The sequence below is a fragment of the Anolis carolinensis genome, chromosome 4, assembly GCF_035594765.1.
Source record: "Anolis carolinensis isolate JA03-04 chromosome 4, rAnoCar3.1.pri, whole genome shotgun sequence".
Taxonomy (NCBI): domain Eukaryota; kingdom Metazoa; phylum Chordata; class Lepidosauria; order Squamata; family Dactyloidae; genus Anolis; species Anolis carolinensis.
Window position 1 is genome coordinate 31,939,570 of NC_085844.1, and position 25,449 is coordinate 31,965,018.

The following is a 25,449-nucleotide window of genomic DNA, read 5'->3' on the forward strand; positions in this document are numbered from 1 at the left end:
TGAAATTATCCAAAATCGTCCCCATGGGTGATGGAGGTAGTGACACTTTGGCTTTCTGGTGGTTCAATGTAAGCAAATTGTGTTTCATGCAAAAAAATATTAAAAATATTTTGCACAAAACTACCTTCAAGCTATGTGTTTAAGATGTATTTGAATCATAATTTATGTTTAAAATTGCATCCCACCTCCAAGCTATCTCATTATGTATATGTACATTTTCCAAAATCCAAAAGACATCTGGTCCTAAGCATTTTGGATAAAGGATATTCAACATGTATTTGTATAATGTCAGTTGGTAAAATATGGATAAGGGAAATAATACTGATCATGATCAAGAATTCTTTTTTTAAATGATTTGCTAGCGCTAATACTTTTTATGTCAAAGGTGCCACGAGCTCCCTTTGCATACTGATACAGATGAAACAGAGCTACATCTTCAAATAGTACTACAGGTGCAAGACAATGTACCTGTAAAATAATTAAGACCAATGTATTCAGCTTCTTCCCCATTCTGAAAACAAACAATGCAGATCTAAATCCATCTTAATTCTAAGTGAAAATATCTAGTAGCACAGATGTTCTGGATTACATCTTTGTGCAAACAGTTGTACAAAGCAGATATATGAGAGTTTATACAAACATTCACACAATAAAAAGTACAGTCTGACTCCCTGTATCCATGGGGGATTCATTCCAGGACCGCCCGTGGATATCTGAAACATTGGATAACAGTAAAACATCATCATCATCATCATCATCATCATCATCATCATCATCATCATCATCACCTCTATTATTATACTTGTTCTGGAAACATACCATAGAATAGCATTGAAAGACCAAGAGACACCCACATACTCTTCTGGGGGAGATTTCTTAGAGAGTGGATATCAAATTCATTGATATGAGGATTATACTGTATATCAAGTAACTCTCTTGCAAATGCACAGCAGAATATGCAATTGGATATAGACTTTAATAATAAAATACTAACTGAATAATAAAAGTATTGGCTATAGTATTATAATTCTGCTTCTGTCGCTTTTCGATAAAGAATATAATATTATTATGTAAATAGAGGGGCTTCGTGCTTCAACCCGGCTGTGATATGTGCGTTTTTGTTTTTTTTCCTTTTGTTGTTGTCAATAGAAAAGATTGATCACTGGTCTGGTGAACGTAATATCTGTCCCAGTCAGAAAAGGAGAGAGGAAATTAGCAGGACGATTGGTGGAGAATGATATCTGTCAAAAGAAACACTTGGAGAGCACTGAGTTTAGTAATAGGTGACTGCCGGAAAAAAGGGAACTTTGAATTTTGCCAAGGTAAGGAACAGATTTGTAATTAAAATGCTATTTTTGAAAGAAAAAATTGAACTGATTCATTTGCCTTTCTTTACCTATGTCTTTTTATTATTTTCATATTATTTTGTTTGCACCCTCTATGGAATCTTAACTTTGTTGAGCTTTCAGATTGTGGATGGAATGCATGAAAAATTGGTATAGAGCAAAGAAATGCCCTATTGAAGAGATCAGATTTGCGATATAATCATCCTACTCATGATATATCTATTGCATAGTTTAGAAGAGTTATTTTAAAATTCCCACCATGCTAACTGGGGAGTCCAGAGCTATAGTCCGTTTTTTAAAAATAATAACTTTTCCTACACCTGATCTCTCCCATCTCAAGCTGATCTTGCAGTCATATTCCACTTGTAAAATTCAACTGTCTTCATTATCCTGTGTTTACAGCCTAAATCGTTATTATCCTTCTTTGGTCCCAGCCCCAAGGATCTTATAGTCTTAAAGTCCACACCAAGAAAACAGTGAGCAAGAAAAGAGGAATGGAGTATGGATAAACAAGGAACAACTATGTAGTAGTTTTAGTTACAAATCTATAAGGTTTTTAATAGCTGAATTATGGTATAACCTCTTGTACAGATTTGTAGTTTCACCTACCCACATCCGACAAATTATGTCTTATCTAGACCTTTCTAGGTTCTCCTGATGATTCTATGGTAGACATCTGCTGGATGTTACCATTGTTATCTTCCAGCAGAAGTAATTCCTTTCAGTAGAATTTACTTTTATCCATGGTGTCCTATTTTATGATAAATTCAGAATCGTGTCCACTGCAGATACAGGGGTCATACTATATAGCAGGGCATGAGAACAAGTGGGTTGTGCTGGAGATTTCATTGAAAAGTTAACTTCTGAGGAGAGGTTTGAACAAAGTGAGAGAAATGGTGTTAGAGATAAGTGTAATTTCAAGCATATGCATCAGCAAGGGATAAGGGCAAACTTTAAACAGAGCAGGAAACTTTAAGGATGACTGTCATCAGAGAGCCTATAAACCCCTATTTTATCTAGTATTTAGTTCCTTGCCCAGGAGTGAAGAAATTCAAATACCCATACTCCTTAAACATTATGAGCAATTTTGTATATTTTCCAGGGATATTTCTCATTTGGGACTTTTCATTGAATATCGTGTTTGATGAAAGAGTAAAATTTCCTATCAGATAATTCCTTATGTGTTTGTGTTTAAGCAATGCTTTCTGTGAAATCTAATTTTTACACCAAAAAAGAAGTTTTGAAGTGTTAAAATGTTTCATATTTAAATAATGCATCAAGACGCTCTTTCTCACTCAAGAGAATGAAGACATTTCTTTACATTCCAAAATCCAGGTTCAAGACAGAATGATTAAGTTAGGGATGGGAGCCACACCTTTTAGCATTAGTGTGAAGGATGGGGTGATATTCTTGATTGTGACAAATGTGGCTTTGCCTGGATTACTGAATATTTCTAAGTAAATTGCCTTACCATTATGTTTTGAACCAATGTTTTGATCTTTATTTATATGCATGCATAAAGTACTGAGGGTATAGAGTCCATCTATTACAAATGAAAGCCACAATACTTTCAAAGCTTTTTGGAGACAATCCACAAAAAACTACAAAAAACTACAGCTATTTCCTGTCATTCTGAACTCTTCAATCTACAAAACCTTTATTTGCTCATAGCTCTGTCCAAAAGAGGGCATGAGTCATTTTTCATGCATCCTTCCATATGCCCATTCCATATGGGAGCAGTTCTTATTAACTCATCTACTTTGGAAAAGTTACTCATCATTGGCTTCCTCCCCCCCCCCCTTTACTTAAAACTTCCACAGATGTTTCATCCCACCAAGCCCCTTCATAATCAATCCCTTTTACAAAATATTTGCAAAACATTGAGAGGAAGATGGCTCCAGAATTTCCTCTAGCAACTCTCATGAGTTTCCTTTCCAGAAAGGTCTGAGTAACATGAGAAGTTGGGCTTTCTGCCATCCGAGACAATACGTTTGAGAGATTCAGCAGTTGTAGTCCCAAATCCTAATTTTCCCAAACTCTGGAGTCAGCCAGACATTCTCTAAGAAACTATGTTCAATTTATGTCTCTTTAAGCCTCAGTTACTTCACTGGGAATGTTCAGCACATGCTTTGCTCTTTTCCACCCAAATCTATACATTCTAAAATGAATAGATTGCATTATAATAATTCTGTAAACTTCCTTATATTCTGAAATATCTGCCAATAAACTTGAATCCTAAAAGTATCTGACATAAGCAGCCGCATCTGTCTAGCATTCAGTTCAGAAATTTGGCCACTGATCTTAGCCTGAATTGACATTTTGTCAAGCAGATTGAGAAGGAATTCTGTCAGTCATCTTTTGGAACCAAACAGCTGCCTTTGAAAATGTCATGCACCAACAATGCATGCCACAAACTTCTTCCAAGTTTATTTTAATGGATATATTTCCTCTTTTATTTAAAACAAGTTGCCTTTCCAAGTGGTGTGATTAAGCATCAGATTTCATCCGCTTGCTAATGAAAAACAGAGATGCGGCAATGCGGAAGTATCAGCATTTCCCTTTAGAGAAATATATAGCATTGTTAAATAAGCTGGTCTGTCAAAATGTTTTGCCACTTGTTTGTTACCTAAGTCCAACATTGGCAATATAATACATGGTCAGTACTGATTCTAGCAGAGGTGATATAGTCACAGGTAGTGTTAAAATGCTTGCTTTGCTGGAATATTTAAGGGTTTCCAGATCTGCTTATCTGAAAATGATGGCATCAAATGATCTATTTCTGCTGACCAAGATTTGTATCCCAAGTCAGCCATGAAGCACATTGGGTGACATTGGTCACTTCATCAGCACAATCTGCCTGACAACAATTGTGAAACTAAAATCTACACTAGCAGACGTGTGCTCTGCCCTGATTTCAGTAGAATAAGAGCAGGAGAGATTTAAAATCCAAATATTCAACAAAATGAACACAACTACTAGATCATTTGAAAGCATGTACAACTACCATTACCACTACTATAACTTATTATTATTTTAAGAGTTCAGTGCTATGGGCATTATTAATTGTATTAATTAACTCCAATTATTTATTACATCTGTAGACAACTTTGAACAAATATTTCTTACCCCCTTTTAACCTCTGTGACTGTAAGTAGTAATGCTATCATGCAGATTTGGTGTGGAAGAGTCTAGTTCATCAGAGGAGCATCATGCTTGATTGGGGTTTTAAATTTGGTTTTCTCTGATTATAATTCCGCATTCTCGCCATGACTCATAGGGTTATTATACACATTGCTAGTATCTTAAAATGTTAGGTTAGCAACTAAACTAAGAGAGGGCAGTTACCTAAGAACATTTACACAGCAACCTTCTCCAACTACATCTACATTGACCACTTAGCATTCAGGGCCAGTAAACCAGCTCTATGGTGGCTCAAGGACATACAGAACTGCATTGGTTCAAAGCTGCCTAATGTGGCCTGAACCTCACAGGTTGCTCCAAATTCCCCTCTAGAATTCATAGCAAACCACGACTTTGGGTACATGTAAACAGTTGAGATACTTCCGAGATGGAATTGACCGCAACCATTTACACAGTTTTTTTTAGCTTAGGTGGACATAGGACATGGGATGGCATTTAGATCCCCTCCTGTTCTCCTCATTACAGCAGGCAGTAGCTCCAACATGAAGCATGTTGGTCACTCCTAACCTGAGATGTCACTAGCTAGAGCAATGAAGTGATCAGGGAAGGGAAGGAAAGAGGAGTGGGTGATTCTTCCTCCACCTCCCTCCCCCATCCTCATTGCTCTGGTGTCCTGATGAGCAACTGGCACAAGTCATGCCATGTCTCCTGGCTGCCATGCCAAAGAGAACAGGAGGGAATGGTAGAGATTGCCATCCAGCAATGCCAAATCAGATTTGGTGCTGCTGGATAGTCAGAACTACCTCCCACCTCCAGAGAGGCCAGGGGATGGCAGTCTATGTCATGCTGGATCAGCCTCAGGTTAAGGAGTTAGTGTAGAACCGCCTAAGACTCCTCCAGAAAGTTCATCCAAACTACCATGCTGCCTGTGAGGATGGAGATTGTAGACAGCACTAGGTTGGGTTAGACAGACTTAGGGAGTTCAAGGCAAACGTTTACAGTTCATCCAATATGCTAGGCTACATGTGCTATCCTGAAAAGTCCATTGTTCTTAACTGAGATTCTGAGTTAAACGTTTTTTGGGGTTTTAGTTCATGTCAGGAGCAACCTGAGTTGCTTCTGGTGTGAGAGAATTGGCCGTCTGCAAGGACGTTGCCCAGGGGATGCCCTGATGTTTTTAAAAATGTTTTTACCATCCTTGTGGGAGGTTTCTCTCATGTCCCCGCATGGAGCTGGAGCTGATAGAGGGAGCTCATCCGCACTCTCCCCGGGTGGGATTTGAACCTGGCAGCCTTCAGGTCAGCAACCCAACCTTCAAGTCACAAGGCTTTAATCCACTATGCCACGGGGGCTTAAAAGTTAAGCATATATATTCTCACATTCACAAAACCGACTGTTGATTCCTGGCCTTACACAAAAGGGGAGAACTAATAATTTCAAGGAATATTGGCTTGCCATTTTAAACAGGAATCCTGTTTCATTCCCAAACTCCCCCACCACACCCCCGGTACTACCAGTACATCTGTTTCAATTTAATCCATGTACTTATATCATTATGATGTGTCTTTCCCTGTATCATATTGTTTTGCCAAGCCTTTGGTGATTAAGCTGTTTTTGACCTAATTTTAAAGGATGCTTTGTTTCTGTTTTGTTGTTATGTTTTGATGTTGTTGAATTTTGTTATACAGTTTGAAGGTGCTAGTGGACAGAATAGTAGAAAAAAGATAAAGAGATAAATATTTTTCTCTGCCTTTGGTATGGATTGGTGAGAGATGAATCAGAACAATGGCAATACATCTTATAAACGAAAGATTATATGGAAAGTAAAAGGATGTTTCTAAATGGAGCATCTGTCCATTTTAAGCCCAGGGGAGGCCTGTTTCTACTTCTAGATCATTTCCTGTTGAAAAATTACTTCTCTTGGTCAAGAGATGCTCTCCCTTAGGGGGAGATGGAGCCAAAAAAAGAAACAAACACGAATCGATTTTTGTGGTGGGTTGCAGTTTTGAGGATTTATTTTGCCTACAGAACTCACATTTGCCCACCTCTGTTCTAAATGGTTTGGAGACCAAACACTTGAAAGAAAACTCCCTTCTGTTATACAGTCTGTCCATTTCACAGAGATCTTCTGAGAAGATCCTTCCCTGTATATACTGTGGACATATACAGGAAACACCTTCTTTGTGGGGAGAACCAAAACTGCACTGACAGAGTTGGCATCAACTGTTCTTTCGCTGTCATCCTTAGAGAAAGAACAATTGATGGCAATTTTGTCTTCTTTTTGGTGTCTTCTTAAAAGTGCCCCTCTTCTGCTGGTATTTTGGATTATGCATGTTTTTAAAATTTAAACTCTTTAAAAATGTTTGTTTGCTTGTTTTTTATTGGTGGTAGGAGCTTTTCTGCCTCTGTGAATTTTTAATATGGTTAATGTTATGTTAAATTGTGTTCTTAGTTTTATATATACCATCATGAGATTGCACTTGGTGATAAAAAGCGGTGTATATATTTTAAAAATAAATTTCTTGCAGAGTAGTTATTTTGCTCTCATGTCCTGCTTTGCTTCTATATTCAATTGAACACTTGTATTCATTTAAAGAAGATTTTGTATGCATATTGAGGGAAAATGAATATAAATTTGTGGAAAGCAAACTTGTTTTCTTTCTGATTACGGGAGGTGTTGATCTGTTCTGTGCCCTAGATCAAATGACCTATTAAGTTTAGGGAAGCAAACGTACATTCTCAAATCTTGCCTCATTTAAGGCTGGGTTTGTTTCTTCCAATATTAAATTGTACTTTCTTGACTTACCCTTTCAGAAACTGCTATTCAAACAAAAATATTTATGTTATAATGTGTGTTAGGGTTGTGAATTACAAGAATTTTGGTTGTGACTTGTTTTGGCATTGGTTGGAAATGTGGATTATTTTGAGAGCATGCTGTTAGCTGGAGATGGGTATTATTTTGGTTAAAATAAATGGCTGTCACAGAAAGGAGGGTAGTGTTTTATTCTGTTGAGTCAAGAAGATAGGACTAGAAGACAAGTTACAGGAGGATAGCTTTCCATTGAACGTTAGAATAATTTTCTTGATAGTAAGAAGAATTTGGGAATGGAACCAATGGGCTTAAGAGGCAGTGAGGTCTCCTTCTCTGCTGCCTTCAAAAAGAAGATGAGCAACTACTTGTGGGTGACAGTCTATCTGGAGTTGCTTCACTGAACGGGAAGTTGGACTTGGTGGCCTATGATGCCCACTCCATCTCTATTACATTTGTTCACACATCATCAGCTGAGTCCTACTAACATTAACAACTTTGAAATCCCATTGATTCCAAAGGAAAATATTTATGCTTCCTCATTGATGTCAGCAAGTCTTGAAAACATTATGGTTTGGCCAAATTCCAGATGATGTTTCTCTTTTTTGAAAAGCATGAACTTAGAGGCCATTTCTTTCCCTGGCATTACTGGAAAATAATGAGAACCAAGCCTCCTTGTTGTTGTGTGCTTTCAAGAGGTTTTGAACTTATGACAAACCTAAGGGACTTTCTTGGCAAGATTTATCAAGAGGATTTGCAATTTCTTTCTTCTGAGGCTGAGAGAGAGTGACCTATCCAAGTTTAACAGTGGTTTTTCATGGCCAAGCAGGGATTTGAATCCGAGTCTCCCAGGGTCCTAAAGCAATATTCAAACCACTACACCATAGTGGTATAATGAAAAGCATTTGCTTTATATGGCATCACCTTTCATAGACTATAGCCTTCTTTGTCAAATACATGTACTACCCTCTATGGCTTCTTTTAAAAAATAAAGAAATGAAGAGGCAAATTGAATATTGGAGATCATTAGGATATGGGCTGGAATTAAAATGATCAATGCTCATTTTAAAGGGACCAAATAGCACCTCTTGTTAAGGCGAGACACAGAAAAAAATCCCATTATTACAAAACTTTCAAAATACTTCAAAATGATAGTTGTTAACTAATTGTGGATATCTGGCATCTGTGTTCTGATCAGTGATGTTTCCAAATCTGGCAACTTTCAAGCACAAATTGGCAGACACTGTAAGTTAAAAACACATATAAATTAATCCATTTATCTTTCTCCAGTTTTGAGACAGGCATATTGTGCATTTCTTCCAAATCTGAAGGGAAACTGTTTTATTCAGACTTCTTGAGGAAGGAAAGCTTGGTTTTGGGCAGCGGTTCAAAAGGTATTAAGGTTTTCCTGTCATAGGAACTGCTTGCAAAGCTGTGACAGGCATGCTGTTCACTTTCATGCTGAAGTGAGAATGCTGCCACTACTCTTAATGTTTTAAACAGGATGTGTGGCTCCCATTAACTATAATTTCAACTTGACAAATGACAATAATTGTTTTACAGTTTGTCACAATTTTATGGTATTTTCAGGCATCTTATCTTATGAGCATCTTACTTCTACCAAATTGTAGACAAAAAAATTAACAGAATTACAGAAGGAAGATGGAGAAGATTTTGTAAGAGGGGTATTTCAATTTTGCAGGGAAGAGGAGTGATTACATTCCCCTTCCATTGTTGTATTGGTGTAAAAATAAGACTTCATACCAAAGTTTAATATAATAATAATAGTTCAGTATGCCTTATAAAAATCCAGGGATCAGAAGTGTTTTTGATTTCTGATTTTGTAAGATACTGGAACACCTCTTTTTGCATATATCTAGATAATGAGATATCTTGGAAATGAGACCCAGGTTTAACTACAAATTCCTTTATATTTCATATTCACCTCATACACAAAGTCCAAATATAATTTTATACAATATTTTAATCTTTTTGTGCACAAAACAAAGTTTATGTACATTGGGCCATTAGAAATCAAAGATTTGTTTGTTCATTTATTTACTTTATTTCTACCCCACTCTTCTCATCTCGAGAGAGACTCAGAATGGCTTCCAACTTTTGCAAACATTATATGTCACAATTACTCAAAGATCAAATAATACATAACACAATAACCCTTAAAATAAAAATATATAATACAATTTAAAACCAATAAAAACATGTAATCATATCACCAATCCCAAAATCGTTGTTCTGGTTATTTCCTATGTCGGTTCTGAAAGAGTCTATTGCACTTTAATTTCTACTCACCAAACGCCTGTTTCCACAGCCAAGATTTAACTTTTTTACAAAAGACCAGGATGCAGGAGGCTGATCTAATATCACTGGGGAGGGAGTTCCACAGCCGAGGGGCCACCAACGAGAAGGCCCTGTCTCTTGTCCCCACCAATCGCACCTGCAAAGGTGGTGGGACTGAGAGCAGGGCCTCCCTGGCAGATTTTAACACTCGAACTGGCTCATAGATATGTTCAGATAAATAAGCTGGGCCAGAGATGTGAACAACTTTGTGGAATTTTTCAGATTTTGTAATTCTGCATAAGGGATGATCAACCTGCATCATTTAGGAAAAATGCCTGTCAAATTTTAGAAGTATTGGTTTAGAGTCTAGCAAATTGTGGTGAATTAAAAATACTTTTAGAGTTTTTGTTGGCTTCTGCTTACTTTAGCAACAAAGCCACTGGAAATGCAATAAGCTTGCAGTGAAAGATTTATGTTGTGCACAAATATGAAACACTGTATATAGAGTACAATTTGAGGCAATGCACCTTTAAACAATAATGTGGAGGTTCTGAGAAAGCTCAGAAAAAATCAGCCCAAACCATCAAGGGATTTGAGCAGTTCTTCAATGAAGAAAAATTGGAACATCTGTGGCTTTTGAACTTGGAAGAATAGGGAGTGGTGGAGAAATTATTATGCTGAAAGTTTCCAACAAAGGAAGAAATGAAAAAAAAGATAAAGAAGGAAAAGAAAGAACAAAACTTATGATATCAGTCCTTGGCACATTGGGAAAAACGCTTCCCTAGTCATCAGACTATGAAGTACCAGTTAGTGAAATAAAAATAAAAATAAAAAGTTAGTGAAATGGGATAGGGCCTTTTCCCACTCTTTCATACCACAATAGCCAAAGACCATCCAATACAGCTGGATGAATCAGATGAACCAGAGCATCTAGTTAAACTGTTGGTTTCACTACTACTGGATATAGTACATGACCTACAAGCTGAATTAGGATAAGGCTATCAAACCACCAGTAATGATGGCTATATATTATTTCTAGTACTGCAGACACTGTACCACTGCTTGTCCAGACCTGCTAAGTCTTTAGGCTGATCTGCTGGTTATCTTCTTATGTTCTTATGTTTTTATGGATGGCTACATATGTATAATGTATTCTATTTCTTTATTTTGCATGTACACAGATTTATATCCAGTGGAATAAAAACAACTTTGTAACCTGTGAACTATTAGCAGTTAAGTGCAATTGAATTGATATTAGAAAACACATCACTCTTTTGTAAGGAGTTCAAATACAAAGATAAAAGAATAGAAAGCCCCATTCAAAACATGAGTCTTAGGTGCTACTATTGTCTTTCTTCCTACATTAATGTACTGCCTAAACAAAGTTGATTATCATATTGAACAATATTCACATCCTTGATTAAATCTGATTCCAGTAGACTAAGATTGGAAGTAGACCAAGATTCCAGCAGACCAAGACCGTAGCTTCTCAGGATATTTTGCTGCTGCCACTTTCTGAGTTTGCACTTTCAGGTAGGAATGTACAGCAAATCAGTGTCTTCAAGTCCCATCCCAGAAAGGCATTTCAGATAGGATGTTTCAAGATGAAGATGCTCTTAATACCAGGATACCTAGCATCAGGACAGCTAGAGGGACAATCTGCTCTGGGTTTTAGTCTGAGTGTTAAAAGGACTGTACAAAGCAATGAACTCAGTCCTCCAAATAAAGTTGCTTGAAGCGCTTGGAGATGTTGGAGAAGGAGGAAGCATGTGAGCACCTTGAACAAGTCCTTCAGTTTCAGATTATATTCAGAATAATTTCAATTTGACATGGAAACTTCAATACACCACTAGTTGGCAGGTGGTATAGTTGTAGTGCAAGGGCATGAAGTATAGTGTAAACTGAAATGTAGTTTACCCCAGTTCTGATTCTAATCACCCCTGCATCCTTTTTTTTTTTTTGGAGTGATGTGATACATTGCATGTATCAATTTCTAATGTAGTATAGTAAAATATGGCTATATCAGAGCATTTAAACTTTTTCCACCCACAACCCCTTTCCACCAGAATTTTTTTTTATGTGACCCCAGATATATAAGTACAATAGAGTCTCGGTTATATGACATCAATGGGCGGGCAGAATGTTGGATAAACAAAACTGTTGGATAATAGGAAAGGATAGGCCACCCCAAGTATTTCCTGGTATGGACTTGGTCACATGTAGTTTTGCAGATGTATGTCAGTCCAATTATTCCTTTGATCACTGGTTAAGAATTCAATGTGGTTGTGGCTAGGTAGCAGTTTCTTGACAGGTGGGAAATCTCACTGTATTTGGGAAGGAAATAACTATCTGAGCATGGAGAAAGGGAAACCCCTCCAAGATGAGGGGAGGGTGCAGATGAGACAGCAGCTGGAAGCAGCTGGAGGATCCAGAAGCAGAGAGACAGAGTGAGGTTTTAGCTGGAGTTGGCTGAAACAAGAAGGCTGTCTGGGGAATCGCCTGCCTCAAAGGAGCGTCTGTTCACCTCCACTCCACTTGTACACTTGCAAATAAAGCAAAGATGACTCAGAAGACAGCATAGAGCTCCAGTATTTTTGCTCAAAAGGAAGCTGAACTCAGTAGCTTTCCCCTCTGAGCTTCACACTATTCTGGGAAAGTAGGTTACATATCACAATCGATATTTAAAAGAACGGAATCTGTCTTTAAAACATGTGTAACACTATATAACACACAGTGTTTGTTCCTGGGTTATACATGTCATTTCCTAATTGGTTCTATCATAAAAACATGGAAAAGGTTTATTAAACTGCAAAAAACTTTGTTTTTGCAGAACATCCTGCAGCATATTTTGCTATAGTTTTTCAGTGAATATCTCAGAGTTTCAACCACTTCAACAGAATTTGTGGCAGCCACAAAAATGAAGTTTCTGGATTAGAACAACTTCTTTCAAAGTAAGTAGTGCACAATTAAGCAGGAAACAACACTTTCAAACCAGGAACATAATTTTTTTCACATTTTGTTACATAGTGTAATCGTTGAAAGAAAGAAAACAGGAAAAATGGAAGGGCTTTAACATTTAAAATGCAATTATCTTTTTGGTCTTCAATTCAACCTAAACTTGCTCTTTTGAGACAGGTGTGTGTGTGTGTGTGATAGAGAGCGAAAGATTGAGAGAGAGCACAGAAGAGCACATTTTCTTCTCGGTAATATACTAGAGGCCTGATAACATTAATGGGCTTTGCCTCACACAGAGTTCTGAGTATATTGTAGCCCTGCTCACTGATCCCAGGTCAGTGTGATGCGTGAAATCAATTTATTTGAATCTCTTTGCCTCTATAGGAATTTGGCAGCATGCCAGTTGTTTTCATTTAATGTTCTTTGTGTTGAACATGGACAAGCAGGCTTGCTTTTGTCCTCTCCTTCTCTCTTGACTTTCAGTCCATGGCCCATTCTACAGATTCTTGAAAGGACTCATAATGTTATTTATTTTTTCTATTTTATCCCCACCTCCCTTTTTTTCTTAAAAAAAAAGAAAAGAAAACAATAACAACCCCATCTTGCTTCTGATGGCATTTCTAAACAGTTAGAAATTAGGTCAGTCGCAAGGTTGTTCATACATAGGTTTCTGTGTTATTTGCCCATTGTATATTTTGCATCAGATAGTGCAAAAGTTGTTAGGTTTGTGGGAAAATGGAAATATGATTTAAAAAATCTTGAACAAAGGACAAAGGCAAACTCAAAAATATCTTCCTAGTGCATAACTGAAGCTCCTTATCTTTCTTTGAACTATCCATAGTGCTAATTATAGTTCTAGCCCCCCAAAAAAGAACAATAGAAAAATGTCACCTTTTAAGCTTTCAAACAAAGGCATATGTTGTGTAAAAACTATAATAATATCTAATCTATCATTTGTTCTTTTTATTTTATGTATTTTATTATGTGTATATTCTAAATATATAATATACATATTTAACCTTTTACGAGTTGGTGCAATGATTGCCAAAATCACGTCATATGTTTACAAAGAACAATCGTTTTTCTTTTTTCTCTCCCTTTACTAGGAATTAAAAACCTGTTTACAGAGTGTAAATAATTTCATGTAAATATAAGGAAAGCAACAGCTAAAACAAATTGCTAGCATTATTTCTAAGTGGAGGGAGGATGTGTGTGCATTTGTGTGTGAGAGAGAGGGGGGGGAGGGAATGGGAGCACACTCGCATATAGGAGATTGTGTTGATGCTCCAGGCAGTTCTTGCGGAAGTAGATATGCAGAACCATGGAGCCGCACCACCGGGGTCAGGCTTCTACACTTCAGCCCTGCTTCCTTGTTTAATTACCTGAAGAGCAAAACATCCAATCTGAAAGTGTGTGAAATCCCAGTATCTCTCTCTGCAGTTTGCCGCTCTGACATCCTGCGTCGCCAGCCCTGCCTGTCCACAAACGTCAGGGCCGGTTCCTGACAGCTGGCTATCTCTGCCGGGCTTGAGTTCCTTTCATTCAGGAGGTATTGTGTGCAAGAGGGTTTGGTCAGGAATGTGTGGTTCCTGCCGGTGCTGTTCTCTCAGTCCTAACAACACTGGCAAGACAGCCAAGTGTTGTTTTTTCCCTTTAAAAAAATGAAAAAGGGGAAAAGTTGGCTGTTTTTGTTCTTTCCCTTTATAATTCTGACACTGGTGTAATAATGTGAATATTATCACAGCACTCATGCTAACTGTGTGCTTCTGGACCTGAAAACTCCTCTTATTATTTTACCTTTTGATATTTCTGATGATTTTATATGAACTTTTTACTGAGTAGTAGTGGCCTACACAATAACTTCATCTGCCTTGCCAGGTGATCAGGACCATAGCTGTAGGAGAATTAGCAAATGACTAGATTTGGCTCTTTAAGGATTTAGAATTCCACAAAGTTTGCTTCAGGACCGGTTCAGGGGCCCCTGGTGGTGGCGCAGTGTGTTAAAGCGCTGAGCTGCTGAACTTGCAGACCGAAAGGTCCCAGGTTCAAATTCCAGGAGCAGAATGAGCGCCCACTGTTAGCCCCAGCTCTTGCCAACCTAGAAGTTCAAAAACATGCAAATGTGAGTAGATAAATAGGCACCACTCCAGAAGGAAGATAACGGCGCTCCATGCAGTCATGCCGGCCACATGACCTTGGAGGTGTCTACGGACAACGCTGGCTCTTCGGCTTAGAAATGGAGATGAGCACCAACCCTCAGAGTCAGACATAACTGGACTTAACGTCAGGGGAAAACCTTTACCTTTACCTTGCTTCAGGTCTGGTTCAGACATTTCTGAGTCAGAATTTGGAACTCACACAGCGAGTCCTTTCTCTCCTTCCTGCCCATGCTGCATTGTGTTATTCATTGATCCATATTTATAGTGACTTGATTTGTGAGGTCTTAGTCTACCTATCCATCCTTGCAGAAGGGAAGAACCACATGGATGAGACATATCTATGGCATGGATTCCTGAATTACATGATGCATTGTATACAGGCAGTCTCCAAATTATGAACAATATAAGTTTGTAGGTTTGTTCTTCCGTTGAATTTGTATGTAAGAACAAACAGATACATTTAAGTGTAACTCCAGCCACACAAACATGCTTTGGAAAGCATAGGGAAGGGTTAACACTCCTGTGATGTTTGTTTTTCTGTCTGTGCCCCTCTTCAAAAGATTTCACCTCACTTTCTGTCCCTGTGATAATTGGATTTTGAAAAATTTGGCTTGCTGTGGAAACATGGATTGGTGATAAAGTTTCAGTGGAGACACCTTTTCCCCATAATAACTCTTCCAGGAGTGAATTTCCCTTTTGAGGGGCAGATTTCTTTCACTTCCTCTCATCCCATCCCATATGAGTCATTTGAAACTGAGATGTTTGTAACTTGGGGACTGCTTGTACAGGCACATGTCTGTTCCTATAAACTGCAGTACTAAGTACATAATATGAGCTAGGTAGAGTGCATTATGTGGCACATGACTTTGATATGCTGGAAGCCACTGCAGTACCAGGAAAATAACATGAGAAACTAAGCCTGATGTAGGAGAAGACTCCACACTGAAGGTTTCGACCATGTAGCCATGAGCTGTTCATGTTACTTGGCAGTGCGGAAAATAATGGCGCTGCTTGTATAGTAAACTAGGGACCTAAGAACAAAGCCACACAGTGGGTGGACATGTGTTTCCAACCTTCAGCACCTGCCACAAAGCTGCTTTTACACCAGCAAATAGTTTACAAATTGTTAATGATGTCTATGCGAGACAGTGTGGCATTTTTGGAGCACAGGCTCCAAAGATGCTGAAAGATGAGAAAGCCTATATACCTCTATCTATTATCTGTCTCGTCATTGTTATAATCGATATTGAATGTTTGCCGTATATGTGTTCTGTAATCCGCCTGACTCTCCTTCGGGGTGAGAAGGGAAGAATAAAAATACTGTAAATAAATAAATAATAGCTTGAGTTTTGGACTTAGATGGGGAGATTAAAGTTTGAATCCCCGCTCAGCCATGGAAATCTAATGACTGGACCTTGGCCACACTCTCTCAGCCTCAGAAGGAGGCAGGGGCAGCAACTGCTCTGAAATTATGACATGAAGGCACACAAGGAACAACAACAACTGCTTTCCACATAGAGAAGGGGCTGTTCCCCCACCCTTTCATTTTTAGAGTGTAAACTGATGATTAAACTATTTAGCCCTTTTGCAAGTTCTGGGAGAATGGCTGCTATAATTCAAAGGCACAAGACAAATGATAGGAGGAAAGGGGAAACACAGCAAATTCAGGTAAGCAGGATGTTCATTTAATACTGGTGTGGGTGGCGCCAGTTCTTCTGTATAACAAATTAATAAATTACACATTTACAAAGAAAGTGGGGCAGAATCTGGCGGCAGGGTGCAGGGGAGGGGGTGAGCACAACAACCCTCCCCCGGCAACAGTAGTAATTTGAATTTATGGTGAAAATTCTATATTGTTGCATATTTGCTCCACCTGGTGGATCTTCTGAAAAATGTCTTAATCCCTGTTAATGATTAAGAGCTGCTCATAACTGAAGCTCAAATGTATTAGCAAAAAAAACAATAACAGTTTTTCAAATGTGTATTAATAAGGATACTGTAAAAGGCAGCTTTTAAAAAGAAAACATTTGGATCAGATAGTTTTGCTTGCCCACACTCGCTCATTTCATTAATCTTTATGAAAGCATAGCGTTTCAAACCAATTAATGATAGTAGTTTACCCCCAGCCTCATCTAAAGATTAGCAATTAAATCACTAAATGTACGGCTTTTTGAGGTTATGCATGATCACTGAAACTTGACTCCCTACCTCCTTTGCAAACAGACAATAATTAATGAGCTTTTTTCCAATAAAAAGTAGCAACGCAGTAGAAAAGATCGGTTGCTACACAAAGGTGTTTACGCTGTGCTCTGGCATGAAAATCTGCATGTCATTAATGTATCTTACAAACATTGTTTTCTTTGGAATTCTGTAGGCTTTGGTTAAGCTCTGATCATATCATTGTTCTGCTGAAGTTTATTTTCTTCCTCTCTTACTCAAAAGTTCTAAATGAATCCCTAACAGAAGGTGAAGTTTACAAAAGACTAGCTCCATTTGCAAGGGATTTTGAGACCCCTTTGTTTTGTTTTTGTTTTCATAAAAAAAGATCTTTAAAAATGTCATTCAGAGTCCTCATTAGCATTTATTGTTGCAAGTGTGGAAGCAGAAAATGTGAAATTGGTATGTCATGAATAGCTCCACAGAGTTCTGGAGCCCCGAAATGTTGCCTGCAGTGTGATGTGGGGCAGGCATTGAGAGAAAGCTGTCCAGATGGCTGCCAGCACAGAGCAGAGCTGCAGGTTTTTGTCTCTGGTGCCGAGAGGAGGGAAAGTTCACTGGAGCATACGCTATCACCCTTTGCATTTTAACAAAACTAACTCGCTATCTGTCAAAATGGGGAGGTGGTGACACTGGAACAACAACAACAAAAGTGCTCAGTGTAATGTTTGCAGCCCTCCGTGAAAGGCTGAAAGCATGTCACAAATATCAAAATGTTTCTAACAGAAATGGGGAGAGACTGTAATATTTATATAAAGAAACCGTTCCCTACTTCGAGACACACTCTGCCATGTTCAAAGAGACGTGGATTTAAAAGACAAGTTTTAACAGCAAGGATAATACCCCGTTTTCTCTCCCCTGAGTAACTTTGGGGTTTTATTTGTGCCCCAAATTAAAGTCTTGTTCCTCCCCCCCCCCCATACTATAATTTTTAGATATGTGGGAAATGCATTCTGACAGTTTCTGTGGTATGTCCTGCAATGTAATGTCAGTATTTGATATTTTTAAGAGCAGAAATTATCATCTGTAGCCACTAGCTAGCATTCCATGGCCATCCCTGAACAAATAGCATTATTGTATTAAAAAAATGCAAGTTATTCAAATATTTGACCCCTTTTAGTTTGCAGAGAAGGTCTTAACTGTATACTATTTAGAAACTATAAAGCTGATGAAGCATGTCACACCTCGTCAAGTAGGTCATATTACAGGTGGAAAAACCGAGGCTAGATATAATGCTTATACCCAAAAGGCAAGAATATAAGTTTCCTAGATCTTATAACTATTGGCTCACATTGTATAGGTTGATATGGCATTAGCAATAACATCATTATTCTCGCTTTTAATGTTCCCATCCTATGCAGCACACTTCTTTTAAACAATATCTGCATGTATGCTCTCTAAGGCTCAACACAGGCTGTACTAATATTCTTGTATTTGGCTTGTATCAATCTTACCAGTCAGAATGTCTTGTCTAATGTCTGTGAGTATAAACTGTGTCTTGGTTGGAGCTGACTTCTTTATTGTTAAGTTGTATTTCACCAGATTAATATTAGTTATGTTTTGTGTTTCATATTTGGCTAACCTTAGTTTGCCATCATGTGTGTAATTAACAAAGCTACAACCACTCTCATCTTTCTCTGAGATAAACATGTATGTGTACTTAGTGCATCATATTTGTAGATTTACACTTGAGACATGTACCTGAAAAGTATCCTGTATGTTGACAAACTAAATTGTGCTTCTTCTCCATATCACACATAAACCATCCCCTAAAATGCTTGCATAATTCTCCATTTTACTGAAATAAGCATAGGATCTAAAATCTTATCACAGCTATTTTAAGAGACAGCATCCTAATCCAGCCTTGCGTTAGCAGATGGGACAAAAATTGTATGTTGGGACTTTCTTCATTCCCATCTCCATTGCATCTCCATGCTGCCTCTAAAACGGCTATTGAGGGTTTCCTAGCTAGTGGTAAGGAACCCCTGATGGCGCAGTGGGTTAAACCCTTGTGCCGGCAGGACTGATGACTTGAAGGTTGGGTTGCTGACTTGAAGGTTGCCGGTTCTAATCCAACCCGAGGAGAATGTGGATGAGCTCCCTCTGTCAGCTCCAGCTCCATGTGGGACAGTTTCTCAAGTTTCTCCTGACCCCAAAAAAAAGCTATTGGTAGAAATCCCCTCGCTGGCTTTTACTGATAAAAATACTCCCATCAGTGGTATGATAGTGTTGGAAGCCACCCAGAGCAAAGTGTGCCAATAAGGAAGTGTGTGGAGGAAACTCTTGCCATTTTCTACTTCTTGTTTTTTTAAAATACATGTATTCAAAGCTAGAATCACATCACCCATCAAGGTATTTTAAAGCTCTTCCTTAAGAAGGAAGATCACCCCTTTTAAAGATTTAGTGTGGATATTGTTTCATGGCAGGCTGAAAAGAAAAATCAATTGCTTGAGTCTCTGATCTCTGTTGGAACATTTGCTGTACTCCTTTAACACAGTTGCAATATTTTAATACAGATCCCCATAATAAGAGGACACACAGCTTTGTCTTTTGCAGAAAGGGTGAGCTAGGCTTATCTTAAAGTGGATTAAGAAAAAATGCTGTAGGATTAAAAAAATAAAGCAACATATAAATCTTTTAGAGTCATACTTTGGAGGAAGCTGTCACCAGCTGCTAGAAATTAATACATGTCTTCATGTGGTGGTGTGTTTGGTATACATAACATTGTCAGTCTATTGAATAAAGTTAGGAAGGCATCCAAAATGAGTCTCCCCACAAGAAAAAAAAAATCCCTTAACAGTTCATCCATTAGATGGGTTTGCCTTGTCAGTAGGATTCCTTGTGAAAACATTAATGGCTTCCAGCTGGGTGGAAAATCAAATCTTTGGGTTGGACAAACTTAGCAGATCAAAATTTGTAAAGGCCAGCTAATGCTTCTATTTTAACTTCCCGTTCACCCATAAAAGATTATTTTCCAATATGTCAGCCTCATTTGGTGGCTGGTGGCCTGAGAGTGAAAGTGGAACAAGCGAGTGGGCAAATCTGGACATTAATGAGCCCGCCCTTTCCAACTGGTATGCCACTTTGTGGAATAGCTTTGCCTCCAGATGAGGGGGTGTCCTAATGACCATTCATCAATGCTCCTTGCCTGATCATTGAGTGCCTTCTCATTCAGTTTATCAAGCCTTGCACATAAAAAGTCAGAATAAGCATTATTCAGCTTTGTTAATGCCAAGTAGGAGTAAAATGCTCCATTTGAACCCATTTTGCCCTTGGTTTTTCACTTTGTTAATGCAGTCCTGCTTAAATGAGTGCCTTTATTGGGTCAGTTAGAATATCTGAAACTATTAATTGTCTTCAATTGAATAGCTGGTGGCAGGCCAGAACAGATGGGGTAGGAAACTATTTGGTTGGGTGTATTGCTTTCAATTAGGATCAATGAGGTTTCAATGCCTTTGAATTAACTCACTTAATACCGACTGTGTGAAGTCACAGTGTATCACAACAGTCAGCTTGGAGGAGAGGGGCGAAGTTGGGAAGGCCTGCCGAAACGCTCCCGAGTCAATTTCTGCCTTTGCTGCTAACAAAGAGCTTTCATTAGTTTCACGTATACAATTCAGGGGACCTCCAGTCCCTGTTAGTAAGTCAGGTGTAAGCAAGAGAAAAATGTCTATTTCAAAGCTATAGACTGTGATACCAGTTCTGCACATGGTTTATTGTGCTTGCATGTATCATTGATTTCAGTCACATGAATGCACAAAGGGTTAGATGCTTAAGGCTTTGGCTTATGAAAATACTCTCCTCCCCCTCTGATAATGCGGTTGAAAAATACCTTTCTGAATTCCAAAGTACATTTAATTTTGCAAACTGATATTTTTTTCCTGTAAGTGGGTGGAGCCTGCATTGTTTATAAGAATCATAACAGATCATTTGATACTATTTTGTAAGCATTGAAGACGTATAAGATAGATCATACATTAGCTAAGTATACACAAGCTAAGACTCTTTTGTATGATCATCTTGATCCTGTTTTGTGTAGTCTCTTGCAAAGAATGTTTACACCTTTATTTTATCTGCATATATTTGCATGCAAAAATACTTTTTCCTTAGTGCTGTTTTTATGAGTGGAGAATGGTGACATTTAACAGAATTTTTGACATAAGATTGTCCATTATTTCTAAACATCTTGGCCTGATTTCACATTAAAAAAATAACTAAGTGTCACAAGCGTTGTTGCAGGAATTCTTTAAATGGCTGCATTAAAAAAATATCCCAGAATATTTATTAGAGGAGGACTGCCAAATGGGTTGCTGCTGCTTGCCTCAGAGTATTAAATAATGAGGAGGGGGAAATGATTCCTGCAGCTGGCTGCTTGAGAAAATGCTGAAGTAGTCTCAGTTGCACAGGCATTCTGTTAGGGCCCTTCTTTAAGTATTCTTCTAGGTGAGAATCTCCAGGGATCCAGTTTTTGTTGACGTGGATCAATTTAAATGGCAATTACTGTAGTCAGATAACAGCTTTAAAAGCCTTTTTACACATAGAAAAGATGCATAATCACATGGCATATAGTAGTGTTCAATTTTCCAAGGCAGAGCTTGAGGATTTGCAGTGTACTGATATTGACCCACTTTTAAAATGGAATATCATTCCAGTTTATTAAAATGTGTTGCACCTTTAGATCCATTATCTGTCCTCACACACACTTCAGCATTTCTAAAGTGCTTCTTTCTGTTTGTGATTTGATGAAAGGTTCCTTATCCAGTAATGAAAATGTCCCCACCCACTTTCAAACCAAGTGTAACCTTGCATGTTTATTTGTTGTTTTTAAAATAATAACAATGTGGGGGTTCTCTTAAAAAAGAGATGTGTTTGTGTGCCTCTAAGTCGCTTCTGACTTAGGCTGACTCTAAGGTGAATCTAGCATGGTTTTTTCTTGTCAGAATTTGTTCATAGTTGGTTTGCCCTTTCTCTAAGGTTAGGGAGTGTGACTTGTCAAAGGTCACCCAATGGGTGACCAAAGCAGAGTGGAGATTTGAACGCGGGGCTTCTAGTGTCCTAATCTAACACCCAAACCATTGCACCACACTGACTCTGTCTTACAAAACAGCATAGAGGAGGAACCTGGTATACACTGCAATTTGGTTCCAAGACTACTAGAATTTTGGATGTTTAAGTCCCATTGTTTACAGTGGCATAGTAAAATTGTAAGTTATTTAAAAAATAGCTTTAAGCTGTGGATGGTGGAATCTGTAGGTTCAGAATCTGTGGATACGGAGGGATGAATGTTCTGTGTAAATATCTATAAAATTGTGTGGCTTTCATGGCCAGAATCACTAGGTTGCTGTGAGTTTTCCAGGCTGTATGACCATGTTCCAGAAGCATTCTCTCCTGATGTTTTGCCCACATCTATGGCTGACATCCTCAGAAGTTGTGAGGTCATCTATAAAATTGTCCCTCTCCCTTCCTTCCTTCCTTCCTTCCTTCCTTCCTTCCTTCCTTCCTTCCTTCCTTCCTTTTTTCCTTCCTTCTTTCTTTCTTGAATTAGTCATTGTTATTTGAAACACTTTCTGATTTCATTGATTTTTTCCTCCAAATTCTAATAGTTAAAAGTCTGCTACATGGGACATTTGACTTTGGTGAACATTGTGCCACCTTTCAAATAGATGCCATTATTTTTATGAGAACTGATATTCGGCAATCTCTGTGCATGTTTCATTTCCTTAAAAACACCCCAAAACCAGCAAAAATAAATGATGGACTTGTTATTAGTTCCATAAAAATTTTAACGCAAGCATATAGTATACATGGCCATTGTTATGTTGGTAGTAGTTACCCAAGATAAACCAGCATACTTCTAAGTGTGTTCCTAGTCATAGAATCATAGAATAGTAGAGTTGGAAGAGACCACATGGGCCATCTAGTCCAACCCCCTGCTGAGAAGCAGGAAATCGCATTCAAAGCACCCCCGACAGATGGCCATCCAGCCTCTGCTTAAAAGCCTCCAAGGAAGGAGCCTCCACCACAGCCCCGGGGAGAGAGTTCCACTGTCGAACAGCTCTCACAGTGAGGAAGTTCTTCCTGATGTTCAGGTGGAATCTCCTTTCCTGTAGTTTGAAGCCATTGTTCCGTGTCCTAGTCTGCAGGGCAGCAGAAAACAAGCTTGCTCCCTCTCCCTTATGACTTCCCTTCACATATTTGTACATGGCTATCATGTCTCCTCTCAGCCTAGTTTATCAAATATATTTCTTCTTTATATAGTAACTGAGCTTTTTATTATTTTATTGTGACAAGGGGAAGAGTGAACACAAAACACAAAGAGGAAAGAAATCTGTGAAACAGAAGCATTTTAAGGAACCCCAGTACAACCACTCATTAGAAATTTTACATAAATGCATAGGCTTGAAATGTCACTGAACGTTTGCAAAGATAAATGCTATAAAAAGAAGAGAGAACCTAAATCAAGTTATAAAATGTTTTGTGTCTGGAGGTTTTCTGTGGGCTTACATGTGAAGAGCGGTGTGTTTTGATGTCTGTTGTTTGAGGTGGGGGAAAAGATATATAGTTGTATTTCTTTTTTGCCTGGAATTTCACGTAAGCCTAAATGTGCTGCAGAAGGTATGCGAGTCAGGCGCACATTTCTCCTGTGAGGCAGAGGATGTTTTACAAAGGACTGAAAAGGGACTGCTGAGAGGAAAATAGCCAGCTTTAGATAAAGCACTGTAACAAAGACTTGTAGTTTTATGTATCATGGTGTCCATTAAAGCTTAATAGGGAAGAGTGCATTGAACCTAGCCAGGCATATGTTATTCATGTGAAGGATAAACATTTAAGGGGAGTGTAGAAATCAGAAATCGGGAGGACATGATTGTTTAGCTTTTGAAAAAGCTTTACAGGGAAGATTTTGTTTTCATCCCCCATGGATCTCCGTGCAAGGTAAAAGAAGAGTAAGCCGCAAATGTTTGGAGCATATCAATGCCGGAATCCCAGGGGGTTAAAAGCATTGTAGTAAAATGAAAGTGGACTGCCTCTAAGTGTGTTCTATTTTATACATACCACTGAGAAGCTGACAAATGGAATGATTTTGATACTCTGTTCACTCTGATAAAATGACACATCAATAGCAAAAAAAAAAAACCCTGTTCTTTAAAAAGACGGAAAAATAAAACACAACAAACTTGTGCGCTCACACGTATCATGAATTTTAAACTGTAGATTCAATCCTGGCTTTCAGTCTGTTGGATTGTTTGTTTATTTTTCAAATATTCCAATTAAAATTTGTAGCAGTTAATTGGAATAAGGGAGAGAGGGACCGTAACCCTGGTTTTACTACAGGCTTTGTATCGTACAAAGGGTTAAGTTTTATAGGGGGGGGGGGAGGAAATGAATAATTCAGCGTTGGGCTTTATCACTTTGCATTTTTACTGTCTATTTTTTTTTTTGGTCCTCTGGAACTTGCTGTGAAAGGTACAGTACGAGGAGTCAGCTGAGGGGGTTGCGATAATTTGCACACACACATCCCTGTCATTGTTCTGCCTGAAGAGATGGGGCTGGGTTCAAGGCCACATGTGCTCCTGTCATCATTCACATTTCTGCTCCAAGTGCAATACAGAGTGTCAGCTCTCCATCTGTCTTTGCCTGGCAAATGCACGCGCCCAGCATCCTGCCTCCAGCTACACTGCCACAGCCAGTTAGGGATGGCCCTCCTTGCTTCTCTGCGCTCATTCCAGAACAGGAGGCGCTGAGTCCCAAATAAGCTTGCTTTTAGGAGAGAGAGAAAGAGAGAGACAGACAGCGCCTTTTGCAGTGAGCCGGGTTTTATTCGAGATGCCTGGTGAGTGCTTCTTCTTTCTCTCTTGCTGATTCTCTCTCTTGCTCATTCTCTCTCTCTCTCTCTCCATCCAGCCCCCTCATCCCTTTTTCTCCTTGACGGGAATGAGAAAGCTCAGTCGTTGCATAGTTGGATTTCTCTGCTTGGAGAAAAAATAATAAAGAATACATACAGCGTGGCATGGGCAAAGAGCAACTGTAACTGCTAATTGTAGCATGCGCATGAAGGGATCTGTGCATAATGTGTCTCTATGCGTGTGTGAAACTAAGCAGTGTATAATATATTGTGATGCTGAATATGAAATGAAGAAAGGAGAGTAGCAATTCTAGCTGCCGGAATTCTGTGTGGGTCTGAGAAGAAATATTGCTTCTATCTATTTCCTATGATTGAGTTGTAGTCTCTATTTGTAAACCTTAGATTTATTGGGAAGAGATGACCGGTGTATGTGACCATCGGAAGAAAGCAGGAGAATGATCTCTTTGAAAAGCTGCTTATGCTAGAGAAATGAAGTGAGAGGGAACACAACAAATTATTTCAGACTTTTCACTGAAACCAGCTGCCTTCGGCTGTAAGCTGCTGCTGCTGAATGTCTGAACTGTATTCCTCTTTTATAAAATCTTAACATGTTTCTGCTGAATGGGTGAAACTGTTGTGGGAGTGGAAATTTTTAGCATGTCAGTTTCCTCCTGAAAATAT

The 25,449-nt window shown here is 38.6% G+C and overlaps 1 protein-coding gene across 5 annotated transcripts in view; it reads left to right on the forward strand.

The window, feature by feature from the left end:
• Nucleotides 1-25,449, forward strand: part of runx1t1 (RUNX1 partner transcriptional co-repressor 1) — a 179,063-nt gene that overhangs the window by 33,722 nt on the left and 119,892 nt on the right. For 3 of the 5 annotated variants that reach the window (XR_010005918.1, XM_008108351.2, XM_062980189.1), the window contains exon 2: nucleotides 1,150-1,322. The exons of 1 other annotated variant lie outside the window; for it this stretch is intronic. Coding sequence is in view for 3 of the 4 variants with exons in the window: in XM_008108351.2 (XP_008106558.1) it covers nucleotides 1,235-1,322 (88 nt within the window). In the remaining variant the exon portion in view is untranslated. Of the gene's footprint in view, nucleotides 1-1,149; nucleotides 1,323-21,806; nucleotides 24,757-25,449 lie in introns of those variants that run through there. One more of the 5 variants, XM_008108353.3, reaches the window with a different exon arrangement.